This window comes from Pungitius pungitius, chromosome 9 (assembly GCF_949316345.1).
Source record: "Pungitius pungitius chromosome 9, fPunPun2.1, whole genome shotgun sequence".
In the NCBI taxonomy this organism is placed as follows: domain Eukaryota; kingdom Metazoa; phylum Chordata; class Actinopteri; order Perciformes; family Gasterosteidae; genus Pungitius; species Pungitius pungitius.
In genome coordinates, this window is record NC_084908.1 from 21,051,197 (window position 1) to 21,064,456 (window position 13,260).

General features: G+C 48.5%; 1 protein-coding gene across 1 annotated transcript in view; it reads right to left on the reverse strand.

Annotated features, from left to right (window-relative positions):
* LOC119217854 (voltage-dependent T-type calcium channel subunit alpha-1I-like) overlaps positions 1–13,260 on the reverse strand; it is a 70,092-nt gene that overhangs the window by 22,483 nt on the left and 34,349 nt on the right. The window contains exons 8-15 of the mRNA XM_062564490.1: positions 11,086–11,428; positions 10,558–10,650; positions 7,023–7,362; positions 6,594–6,934; positions 2,730–2,881; positions 1,743–1,928; positions 780–897; positions 543–698 (exon numbers count right to left, since the gene is read on the reverse strand). Of these exons, the coding sequence (XP_062420474.1) occupies positions 543–698; positions 780–897; positions 1,743–1,928; positions 2,730–2,881; positions 6,594–6,934; positions 7,023–7,362; positions 10,558–10,650; positions 11,086–11,428 (1,729 nt within the window). The remainder of the gene's footprint in view (positions 1–542; positions 699–779; positions 898–1,742; positions 1,929–2,729; positions 2,882–6,593; positions 6,935–7,022; positions 7,363–10,557; positions 10,651–11,085; positions 11,429–13,260) is intronic.

The window sequence follows — 13,260 nt, forward strand, 5'->3', positions numbered from 1 at the left end:
TCCATGACGACATCTGGCTTCAGAAAGTCACGCTGCTGTTGTGTTGTGACTGCTGATGAATATCATAACTGTAGTAAATACTCTAATTACCATTTTTTACAGTGCGAAATAAATGTTTTACTCAGTTTTCTCTGAACATCTAGTAAAAAGAATTTAATTAAGAAAAATGTTCATACATTTGTTGTTACTTAGTGACACAGTAACTTTATATATTTTTTAGATCATTCATTTAAATATTTCATTCCCAACTGAATCTCTGTATTCTCGACACATTCTCAAAACGGTAGGCTGTCCTTCGAGGAGGACTTCATGTAGAGAAAAGCTCAACTTTGAAGAGCTGACAGACCTGTAAAAGCAATTTGACCTCCAGAACATTGGTGAGAAATGGAGAAGCAAAGGCCTGTTGATCTCCTGCATGTCCGTGGTTTCTAAATCAAGCCTGAGATCATTTGAAATACGTCACGTCTCCTGCTGCAAGCTGAGCCAAATTAGCATTTCTAAAAGGTTATTAATGAATAAGATTAAGAGTCCACTTGGCGTACCTCAGCCTGGAAGCCCTCCACCAGGATGGCCACCAGCAGGTTGAAGAGGACGTAGTTCCCAAAGGTCATGAGGGCCACGAAGTAGAGCGCCGCCAGCGGGGAAGTGGCTGCCATCCCGTTGTACAGCACTGCGTTCCAGTCCTCCTGGGTCAGGATCTGAGACACGCAAGCACCACTTCAGAGTAGTAGTAAATTTGAGATGTTCACAAGGTGGAGTGTACATGCAGTGTTCAGTACCTGGAAAACAGTGACTATGGCCCAGAGCAGCGAGTCAAAGTTCTTCCGGTCCGGCACCGTGTCGCCGGTCTCCGTCTTCAGGCTGAACTTGCAGCCAAAGATGTGCATCCCCAAGATGCTGCAACACAACAGCAGAGCCCCCCACCTGCTGTGACTGATCCATGAATGAGGATTTGATATAGCAACGGGTATGAAACTCTCCATAGAGGCACCAGAAGATCTCTTTCTCTCAGAGGACTAAACCCAAAGCCTTTACAATAACCGTGTTGTCCAAAGAAAATAATGTAAAGGTATATAAGTCCCAATAACTGGACCCTGTGCGTGTGTATTTGTAATTGAACTGGCTGAAATGGAAGATGAGTGAGGAAGAGGAGCAATCAAAGACAGCAAGGATCCATTGATCGTGGGCAGGAGGAACCTCCTCGGCCCTCAGAGTGCCGCTGTGTCTCCGCTCCGGGATTTGCAAATGTCTTTGCTTGTGACGTCGCTCCACTTCTTCAAGTGTCTGCATGTTCAAGCCTGTAACCCTGTGACCGGATCCTGGAGCGTCGGCTCGTTACTCCTGGCCCGAGGTCAACGGCGGCCGAGAGCACCGCCATCTTCTGCTCTTCAGCGTCACCTTGTTAAGCAAGTGAGCAGGAAGAAAGGAAGGAGGAGGGTGGGGGCGGCTCTTGTGCGTCTCTTTGTGGCTGTTTTGTGTCTCCTTTAGTTTTAGTTTCCTTTGTGTGTGTTTTTTAGGGTCTTTGTAGTGATTTTTAGTTTTTAAGAGTTGTCTTTGCAGATGGTTTTCCTTTCTTTCTAGTGGTTTGTTGTTCTTTATGGTCATAACCTCTTCCCTATTTATGGACATTTCGTGCAGGCCAGAGGGCCCCTGGCTGTCTGGGTCCTCGGGCCTCTGCCTCTGAGGCTTGTTCAGTAATGCCCCCGTCTAAAGAAATCCACACACAAGACGTATCACCTCACCTGAAGATGAAGATGAAGAGCATGAGCAGCATGCAGAAAGTGGCCACGTTGTCCATGGTCTTCATGAGGACCACCAGCTGCCTCCTCAAAGCTGGCATGAACCTCACCAGCTTCAGCACCCTGAGCAGCCTGAAGGTCCTCAGGACGGACAAACCGCCGTCCGACTGGCCGACGATCTCGCACACGCTGAGAAGACAAATGTGGGACACAACTTGAGAGAGAAAGAGGCTGCACATAAAGCACGTGTGAGGAGTGTTGATGCTTGTTAGCGCTCTGGATGAACTCCGCCTGCCACCACAGGCCAGGGGCCCCAGATCTAATGGTGCCCATCAAAAGGCCCCTCTGAGCACATCAGAATGGCATCGGCACACTGAATGGGGCCACAAGTATGAATATCTGAGGGCATTCACACTGATGAAGAGCAGCGAGAGAAAGAAGACAGACGCACATATGTTCAATCAGCTTCTGTGACGGGCAGCACATTTGATCTCGCTCGGTTTGAGTCGCTTTGATTGGTATTTGATCTCCGGGTTATAATGGGGATCACAGACAAAACGGGCTCAGCCAGATGAATTAGAAAATAAAATAAAAAGCTGGAAGATCAAAGGCACAGCCGCTCACCTGAAGCTACGGGCGAATACAATAAAGAAAAAAAGAAACCTGCTGTCTGACGCCGCGGCGTCCAAACACATTCAGGTGGTACATTTCAATCACGCACAACGCAACGACAATGTGACAAAACACCACATGAATAATTCAACAGTCAACAGATGAAAGTACGTGAAAAACCTCAGGCCACATTTCAGAAAGATATTTGGTCCAATATAGACACACGTATATAAATATATATATATATATATATATATATATATATATATATATATATATATATATATATAAATATATATATATATATATATATATATATATATATATATATATATATATATAAATATATATATATATATATATATATATATATATTACCTGATGATGACGATGATTCCATCAAAGACATTGTAGGGGTTCCTCAGGTAGCTAAAGGAGCCGAACGCTGTGAGCTTGAGGATCATCTCCAGGGAGAACATGCTGGTGAAGACGATGTTGCAGATCTCCAGAACATTAGTGAGCTCGTCCGGCTGACGGGGGGGGGGGGGGGAGACGGATGAAGAGACAGGAGAAAGAAGAGGAAGAGGAAAGGAGGAAAGTGAGTAAGAGCAGGAAACAAGGTTCACAAGGTACAAATGTCTGCAGCAGGTGGGCAGCCACATTGTTTCTTATTTGTACATGATTTCAGACCACAGTACCGACAGCACTGTTACCATCGATGGCGCTGTTAGCATCGATGGCGCTGTTAGCGTCGATGGCGCTGTTAGCACGGCCACAGGAAGGTGTCACGAGAGAAGACAGGCGAATGGAAAGGGACGGGCGAGAGGACATTTTCAGCAGGAACATCACCGTCCCCTTCGCTCATTATCTCATAAACCCACAAACTGCGAGCCGATCTCGTCGATAGACACACAACACGCACACACACACAACACACACACACACACACATGTGTTTCTGGTTAGAAAATGTGAAAGTTAAAGGAGCTCTCAGCTCTCGCTTTCCCTCCATCTATCGTTTTGTTCTTTCTTTTTCTTCCTCCTGGCTTTGTCTACTTCTGCCCCCCCCCCCACCCCCCCACACTCCCGATCGAATGCTCTAAATTGATTGGGGAAAAGGGCACGGGGAAGGACAAAGGACGCACAGCCAGTGATGCCAGTACAAAGTGCTGCTGGTATTGCTGAGCGGGGTGAAGCAGCTCCGTGTCCACGTCCAGCGGACTCGGCCAATAAGGGAGCCGTGTGTGTTACACATATCTGAAATTAGAACTTGGATGTGCCGTCAGCATTCAAACAAGTCCACAAAGACTTGTTAACACGAAAAGAAACCAACTTCACAATGTCGTTCTCCCTGTTTAACTCACCGTGCGTCTCAGGCTGTTAGTGTGCATCAATGTCCGTCTCTGACACCCTTTGAGTTCCTGTCTCTCTGTCTGCCTCACACACACACACACATGCTAACCCTCACACACACACACATGCTAACCCTCACACACACGCACACACACACACACACTCACACCAGGGGCTAAATTTGGCACAATCACTATTCCACAGAGCTTCTCTGGAAAGTCTCCTCTGACATTTCACTGCCCCAAAACCAACAAGTAATGTGTGTGTGTGTTTTTACAGTAACTATATTTGTATGTGTGTGTGTGTGTGTTTATCAGCACTAATGAGTGTTTAGCAGTGGGGGAAAGCAGGCTAATGATGCGTGTCCACCAACGTCGGTAACGACGTGCCGGCTGGTCTGCAAACCCAGTCTGCAGCCTCTGGAGATCTGGTCTCATTACTGCAGACCTGAGATCAGATCTGAAGGATGGACGGAACAAAGTAAGAGTGAATAAAAACATAAATGTAAAATGTATGTTAACATCCAGTCATGCATACCTTTCAGTAAAGTGGAACCATCACAGACACAAGTACAAGTCATCATTTTCTGTGTGTGCAGAGTGGAGAATGTCTCCAATAAGAGTCTTCCAGTGTTAATAACTGTCCTGGATGCAGACGGCCTCTCGTTAGGACTCGTCCTTCTGGCTGTGGGTTCTTCACTTTTCACATTGATTTCAGGAGCTTCTTTTCAGAAGCATCCTGTTTCCTGTGGATCGATTCCCTGTCCTCCAAAACCACAAATGATGATTACATTTCTCAATTCTCTGACCTACTTTGGCTTTTATTACCGCTCTGTTTCCGCTGTGATCTCTTGATTTGCATGTGACGGCCACAAGGGCGCTTCGGGTTTTAATCTCGACGCTTCGGCAGAGAAAGACAATCAACCCCCCCCACCCCCCCCTTTCCTGCTCGACCTCCATAGTGCCCATAACGCTGCTGGATTATTTATCTACAAACATCTGTTCAGTCCTCTGAAGTGTCCCCTCTCTCTGGCAGTCCTGCTCAATGTGGGGGGCGGGGGGGGTTTAGATCACAATGCCGACGATGTCTTCTAAGGCTGAGAGTTGTGATGCGCTTTGTGATGGACGTCCTCTACGCTGCGACTTCTCAGAGCGGTTAGTTCCATTTAAAACCTTCAGCGGTGTCACTTCATCGTGACTCCAGTGGAAGCCGACAGGCCGTCCATCACTCGTCCCTCTGACAGTGTCTCAGGGACATTCGGCGAGTCAACGTGTTGTTTTGATAATTTATGTTCCAAAGAACAAATATTTTGTTGATGATTTCAGTGGTTTATATTTCACATGATGTTCAAACTCAAAGTACCTGCCTAACTACCTACCTAGCTGTCCATCTATCTGTCTACCTAGTATTAACCTGTTTACCTGTCTATCTACCTGTCTACCTAGCTGTCTATCTACCTGTCTATCTTCCCAGTATCAACCTGTTTACCCGTCTACCTACCTACCCATTTACCTGTCATTTCCCTGGTATCAACCTGTCTAGCCATCTATCTCCATACCTAGCTATCTGTGTATCTACCTATCTATCTTCCTAGTATCAAGCTGTCTACATGTCCATCTACCTGTACGTCTTCTTACCTGTCTACTTTGTTTTAAAATAAAATCACTTTTTAAAAATGTCTCCTGGTGTCCTGCCATTGGCTGTGATGTTGATCAATCGCGCTGACTGCCACCCTAAAGTCATTTAAAAAAAAACCTTTGGCTCATATCTGTTGTTCCCACAGCAACGGAACTGTGGAGCACAGGTGCAGCAGGACAGGTGGACGAGGATCGCAGCGATGACACGGACGAAGCCCCTGACAGGGAAGGGGCACAACTCCAGTCTGCCAAACAGACCGAACAGACTCTCTCTCTCTCGCTGCCTCCCTCTTTGTGTCTCTCTCTATTTTTAGCCGCCCCCGAGATGAGAGACGACCCACCACTGCGGCGGTGGCGTGCGTACGTGGGCGATGGTATAGCGAGAGCGAGCAACGTTGATGGAGAGGAAGCACAAACAGGGTGACGGGAAACGGGGGGGAGAGAAAATAGGCAGAAAGAAGTTGGCAGACCGCTGGGAGATGTTGACGAGTGTGATCAGAGCCAAAGGGGAGGTGATGTTAACTCATGGTATCAAACACACAGCTATTAAAATACAACAGGTAAGACAAAGGAGATTGGACGCTGAGGGACAGATAAACAGCTGCAGACAGACAGAGGACACCCTAGGTCTTTAAAGCTATCGATTCCCCTCACTCACTAATTGGGGAGCAATAACTCGATAGCAACACAGCTCGTTAGATAAATAACGAGGGCACAAATACAACATTTGTTCTAGCACAATGACTAATGGAGGAAACCTCCCTCAGATCCGTCTTTACACTAAAAGTTCGCATCAGCCTCCCAAAGAGCTGTTAATAGGGTGACATCATAGAACCAGGGTTAACTTCTTTTAGTCTCTTTGGTGTCTATACCTACCTGTCTTCCTCCTTCCTACATACCTACCTACCTACCTACCTACCTACCTGTCTTCTAAACTAACTCCTATGTCCTGAATAAACTCATCTTTGTAAATGGTCTACCTTTCTGTCTATCTACCTGATAACCCACCTGATAACTCCTGTCTACCTGTCTGTCTACCTGTCGTCCTGTACCTGTATGCAGGTGTTTTCTGGTAATATTCCTCTTTTGTGCAGATCCACTGAATCAGTCGGACATGTCTTGACGTGCTTTGTGTGAGTGTGAAGACACTGTGAAACCATCTGGTTGACCTGACAAAGAGAGCCTGTCTCAGAAAGGTGGGGGACAGGATAACAGTGTGTGGGGGACATGGGGACAGGTAGACGGCTGTGTACCTGCTGGTGGTGCTCGATGCCCATGCTGATTGTGTTGATCAGGATGGCGATCATGATGCCTCGGTTAAAGTACTTGCTCTCCACGATGGACCACAGCTTCATCCTTGTGTCGTGCCACAGCTCCCTGCACCGCTTGGTGGGACTGAAGGCCCCGGCCCCCCCTCGGTCCTTCTCCTCCTCCATGTCCGCCTCCTCCATCGCCCCCTCCTCCGCCTCCTCTTTTCCCTCGCCGCAAGCCGGCCCCGCCCCCTCGGCAGGCGACAGGGCCGCGGCGCACTGCGTGCAGCTGTTGGCGCCGTTGAGGGCGTGGCCAGGTTTGTTACCGTGGGGACAGGGTGGACCTGTAAGGATGCAGAGGGAGGGTGGTAAAAGGGTCGGTGCTCACGGCGTGCGTCCGGACGCCACCGGCAGACGCTCACGGTTACACACCCCGCCTCAGCGCCGCTCTCCTCTCGCGTCCTTCCCGCCCGTTGGCCTTCCTCTCCCTCGCCCCCCCTCCGCCTCGGCCACGGCCGACGCCACGGAAGCCGCGCGGCTTCCCGCGCAGGGCGTTGAAGAGGGCCACCGCCTGCCGCCGGGTCTTGCGCAGGATGTGGCAGACGAGCTGGAAGAGGGCCTCGTAGCAGTCGCCCGGCTCGCTGGCCAGGGTGGAGGAGGAGGTGCAACGCGCTCGCTGCTCCTGCATCAGCTGGTGCTCCCTCTGCTTGGTCTCGGAGAACTGGGTGGCGATCACCACGAGGCACAGGTTGATCATGAAGAAGGAACCGATCTAGGAGGGAGGATGTCACCGTTTTTAAGAGCGTTTTTTTTTCGCCCGCCACAAGCAATGTTCTATCTGAAAACGAAGTAACGCAAGCTGTAGGAGGTCAGTTTCTGAACAGCTGCCTCCAGTCCAAACACCTTCTTCTGTGGCCTTAGGTCACCTCCCATTCACACGGCACACGATACACCCAGAAGACTATGGTCAATGCAGGCTAACTGAGTAGCAACTCTACGGGGTTGGGAAGCTCTTTAGGTCAAAGGGGTCATCCTTTCTCAGACGACTCGGAGTCAAAGACGTACCGGGATCCTCGATTTAAAGAATCATAATGAGGTGATACGAGGCGGAGGTTATAAAGTAAGTCAACTGTGAATATCAACAATAAAAGAAAAGACGTTTTATATCCACAGAAATCTGGACAAGCGGGATGAGGAATTTTACTGTCCCTTTAAATGAATCCACAACTCTAAGGGGCTGGAAACGCTCATCGCTATCGTGGTGTTTGCAGACATTTGTTCAGATTATAAATTAAAATGATGAAGACTTTCTGTTCTCTGTGTTTGGATCCTGTGGGGAAATCAATGCAGTGTAATGAGTTCGAACCATTTCCTCATTGTTTTTAATCTTGGTTGTTTGAGCCATCCATACAGTTGTAATTGTTTTGTTTTATAATACCCATCTTCATAATTGAATTTGCTGCATTAAACCCCTTGTGATAGTTTGGTTTCTATCTTGCTCTCAGCTGCTCTAACAGTTGGAGGTTGATTCATCGATATGAAATGTAGTAATGTGTTTCTATAGGAGGATTTAGAGGATCTATTTCTGCAAAAGATACTCCTGAATCCTTCAGAATCTATATGTGCACAACTCAAACTGGATAAAAAGTCTAATGACAGTTCAAGATCTCATCTACCCATAATTAGCCGGTTTAAGGATCTAATATTTATACCCACACTGCTGGAGCCGCTGAAATACAATTAGAGGGTTGTGTTGACCTGTGTGTGTGTGTGTGTGTGTGTGAGTTGGGACCTGTGTGTATTTGTTTAGTAGCTTTAGCCTTACCGAGTGGAATAGTGTGTGGATAACAGTGACCTGTGTTTTAGAGTTGTAAATTGAACATGTTATTTGTCTTATTGTCCATTGTCTCACTGTCTTAGTTTCCAATGTTATGCACCAACCCGCAAGTCTTTCATCTCCTTGTTTTGGCCTCACTTCCTGTTACTGGTTGCCAAGAGCCATGAGGGCACCACCCAACCAACAGTGGTGACTCATTGAAGATATTCCTGCACTTCTTATGTGTGTGAATACATTGAGGGGGGGGGGGGGGTGATGCTGCCTCTGTTTGGGGGTCTTGCTGGGTTAGGGTCAAAGAGGCGTCACGTAGCCACTTCCTCTCCGCCGTCCCATCACCACCATGACCTCCTGATTCCTCCCCTCCCACCATGCACTCTCCTCTCAGGACCCCTCCTATTAACCCCCCATCCCTCTTCACTCTATTTCCTATTTCCAATTTCATCATGTTTAATTCCATCTTTTTCAAGTCCTACTCCACTCCACAGAAATGTCCTTGCTCCCTTTCCCTCTTCCACTTTTTCACATCAAAAAACGTCCTTTCTACCGATGACCATCTGTGACCCTGAAGCCCCACAACTAAAATGTCTCCTTCTCCACCTCAGTGAACATTGTAAACATGAGTTTATGGTCTCAGTCGCTAGTTTCAAGTCTTCTTCAATGCAGCATGATGTTCATTTAGTGAATGATGATCCATTTAGAGTCAAACAGACCATGAAGAGGGGATGCTCTAGGGCGGGGCCTAATGCTGATTGACAGGTCTCTACATGCCCCTCTGTCCAGATGTGGTCACTTACATACATCTGTTGTAAAAGGGACAAACTCAGAGCTTCAAACCAAAAGGTGACGTCACCATGACGACCTCAACTCCTTACACAGTCAGGAGGTCTTTTGATGCAACCTGTACCTATATGTGACTCCAGAGGAGCAGCTTTGGTGGAGATGACCGCTGGAATTATGAGAATTATCCTGCCAATCAAACCAGAGGAGCGAGCCGCCGCCGCTTAACGCACACTGCGGATGAAAGGAAGGGTCAAGACGCAGACGCTTATTAATAAGCGGTTTGTGTTTGCATAGCTGAGAATAACGAGGAGAGTGACAGACCAAGGAGGCCTCACCGAGGGAGGGGAGATAACAGGGAGGCTGAGGGGATGTGTTGGAGGAGATAAAACAGGAATCAGGGGGGGGGTTAGCAGCGTGGAGGAGTGATCCGTCACTCAGGGAGGAGTGACAGATCTAGCGAGATAGGCGGAGTGATTGAAGAGGGAGCGAAGGTGAGACGAGAGGGGGGGAGAGAGAGAGAGAGAGAGAGAGAGAGGATTGTGTCGGAATCTGAGGAAAGGCAATTAAAAGTGTAATAAAAAGACAAGACGGCCGCGGGTTGGAGAAGTACTGACTGGCAGTCACGCTGCATTATGATAACACTCACACACACACACACACACACATGCACACACACACACATGCACACGTACACGCTTTTCTGACAGGGTTAAAAAATAAATAATACTGAGGGGGAACACGCCTCATCGCTCGCCCACAAAACACAGACACAGCAGCTAACGGATTGGAATTAAAAAGAGTTTTATCAGAACAGGGGAGGGAGGGGTGCGTTGGGGGGGCAGGGCTCTTCAGGGAATCCAGCTCAGCTTTAACTATGACACTGACAGCCCGTGTGTGTGTGTGTGTGTGTGTGTGTGTGTGTGTCTGCATGCAGGTGGGAGAGAAAGGGAGACAATGAGAGACCAAGAGGGGGAGGAACAGCTTTTCTTTCCAGTCGTCTGTAGCTTGGCAACAAAAACAAGAAGTCTAAAGTATGTAAGAAGATACAGCTTCTCTGTGTGTGTGTGTGTGTGTGTGTGTGTGTGTAGTTACTCTACAAACTTTCGCCAAACTGCCTCATTAATTACGCTTTGAGAGAAACATTCTAAAAACATTCATGGGGGGTAATTCCAAAATGTCTCACAGGGGACACAAACCCAGGTCTCCTGGCCCTCTTAAGGTTTGACTCATCTGGAAGGGACATTTCCTCCCTCTTACGTAGGTGAATAATCCCTTTTCTACATATTCAGGCTGAAGTGAAACCACAGTTCTGATTGGTCCTGGCGTGACTCGGCATCGAGTGTGACTCACGATGATGAGGAGGATGAAGTAGATGAAGTTGTAGAAGGAGTGTGCGTCCATCACGTAGTACATGATCTCCACCCAGCCCTCCAGAGTGATCACCTGCGGTCGGGGGCAAAGGTCACAGGGGAATTAACCACGCCGTCCACAGCTGGGGGGGTCGATGAACCAATGCTTTGATGGTCGTGAAAATAACGTGTTAATAACGGAGCTTTAGAATGTAGTTTGTTGAGATAAGCTAAGCTACGCTATTGGCTACGAGATATCAGATATGTATCTTCCTGTTTAACGTGTCACCAGAAAGTAAATTAATATATTATACTGTAAAAAAAGATTATATTTTTACGGAAAAAATAACTTTCACTGTTTTCTTAAATTACAATCAAATCATGTAAAATAACGGTTAAATGACAGCAGCCAAACAAAAACCGTAAAATTAAGGTAAAATAACTCAATTCCGTAACAATTTTACAGAAGAAAACATTTATTTTATAGATTTTTTCCGATTTTTTCAAATCTGTGATTCGCCCCCCCCACCTGGAAGATGACGATCCAGGCGTAGGCGATGTTGTCGAAGTTGATGGCCCCTTTGTGCGGGTTGCTGTAGCCGGTGTGGCACCGCGTGTAGTACTGGTTCCAGTTGACGCAGAGGCCCCCCACGCTGGCGCTGCCGTTGGCCGGGGGCTCTGGGCTCAGGCCCAGCGAGCGGCGGTACGAGGCGTCGTCCTTGTCCAGGCAGCAGGTCCGCCCCCCCTCCCGGCGGGCCGGCACGTCGGAGCAGGACATGATGCCGTTGTCCACCGGCAGCGAGCAGATGAAGGGCCGCTCGTCATCCTCGTCGGCCATGTAGTAGGGCCGCGGCAGGCTGAGGCCTGGGGGGCTGGGGGGGGGGGGGTTCAAAAAGCAGTTATTTCTTTATTAAATCTAAGTGTGGCGTTTTAAAACATGCGCTTAATTTAAGGTGTAAAGACGTGATCACCATAACTCCACTGAGCCTTTTATCCTCTATAGAACAATTGAGGTTAATGATAGTTCCACCAGCTGCTCTTATTTAAGCAACCAAAGCTCGGCCCTGATTGGTCAGCGCCGTTCGTTCCCATCGCCGATTCGTCCAGAGAAATGAGCCACCACCGAGCGGCCGACCCCCTCCACAAGAGTAAGTAACAGTAGCTCCTAAAGCCTTCTGGGTATTATGATCCTCGGCTAGTTTTAGAGTTCAGTACAAATCAATAACCCCCCCCACCCCTCCCCCGAGGGTCGAAGCCTCGTCACTAATCATGCAACATCTCAACAAGTGCTGAAGGGAAGTGCTCTCGCTTATTCCGTCGCTCGTCATTTGTTTTCCAGCTTTTCATCCCTGAGGGGGCAATTAGGTGATAAACCTCCCCTCCCCCCCCAGTGTCTTTTCTCTCTCTCTTCCTCCCTCTATTATTATTATTATTATTGCTGCCGTGTCACAGTGGCTCTCTGGTTGTACAGAGACACACATTCAGGGTGAAATGGGGTGTGGTCTGAATGTGGTTGGTGACGAAGGACACACATTCATGTTGGATTTTATCTTTTATTTTGTCAGATAAGCCAGCTGAAGGTCCTGGAGGACACGGTTACGTGTGTTTCGATCTTTCGTGAACATTAATAACCTTGTTTATAAGAGCTGGGTCCGGCCCTGGCACGGTCAGCGCCAGGTGGGAGACATCACAAGCCGACCGCCGCATGACGCCAGTGTGATTAAAAGGATGTAAATCAACGGGCGGCTTGTGCTTCTGATCCGACATCCCGCTGCCACGGCTCAGAAGGAGAAACTCTCTGAGAGGCGTGAGACCCCCCCCCCGAAGTGCTGCTTTCTGTTGGTGTGTTTTCGGACGACTCCCCACGTACACGAGAACCGAGGAGCGGGGCGGCGAGGAGGCCAATCAAAGAGGGAGAGAAACCACGCCACGCAAGTAATAACCCTTTTGTTCCCAGGGCCCAGCGGGACGCCTGGTTCCCCTCAAGGAGGCTTCCTGTCTGCTGCCAAGAGTCCACGACGACCGTTGATCAAAACCCAATTCAAAGGTGAAGCTCGTATCAAGGTCGGGGTCCTCCTCGGGTAACCGGTGCCCCCCCACGGCCCTCCAAGGACAAGCAGTGAAGAAGATGAGTGGCTGACACGAGAATATTTCGAGGATTCTTGGAAAGGAAAAGTTCTCTCTCTCTCTTGACGTTTTTTTCATTTTGCAAAACATATTTTTCTTTTTAACAACATTTCAACCAGGCGCCAAACCTCCAGATCTGAGAAATGAAGCCTGTGCTTCACGTGTTAAAGCTGAATTCTCTGTAGTGACCATGAGAAACTACGACTTATAGCCTCCTCCTCTTGATCAATGCATGTATCGTACTGCGTCTCTCAAACGGTCGCTTCCTGTTCCCTGGTTGATAAAAATCAAGATGGCGACGGCCAAACCAGCGCATACTTGATATACCATCCAGATGTGTCCAACTCGCCACATCCGGCCCGCAGGGGGGGGGGGGGGGGCGTCCGGATCGCCGGTTGGATCGCCACCCCTCCCTATTCGGTCAAAGTGGGTGAAATGAGTTTGACACCCCTGCCTTGAGGCATCCTCAACATATGCTAATTGCATTTCACTGATTGGACAGAGTGCGGCAGCTGATGGGGGGGGGGGGGGGGGGGGGGGGGCAGGGAGGGCTGGAAGGAAAAGTGTGTCGGTTTTT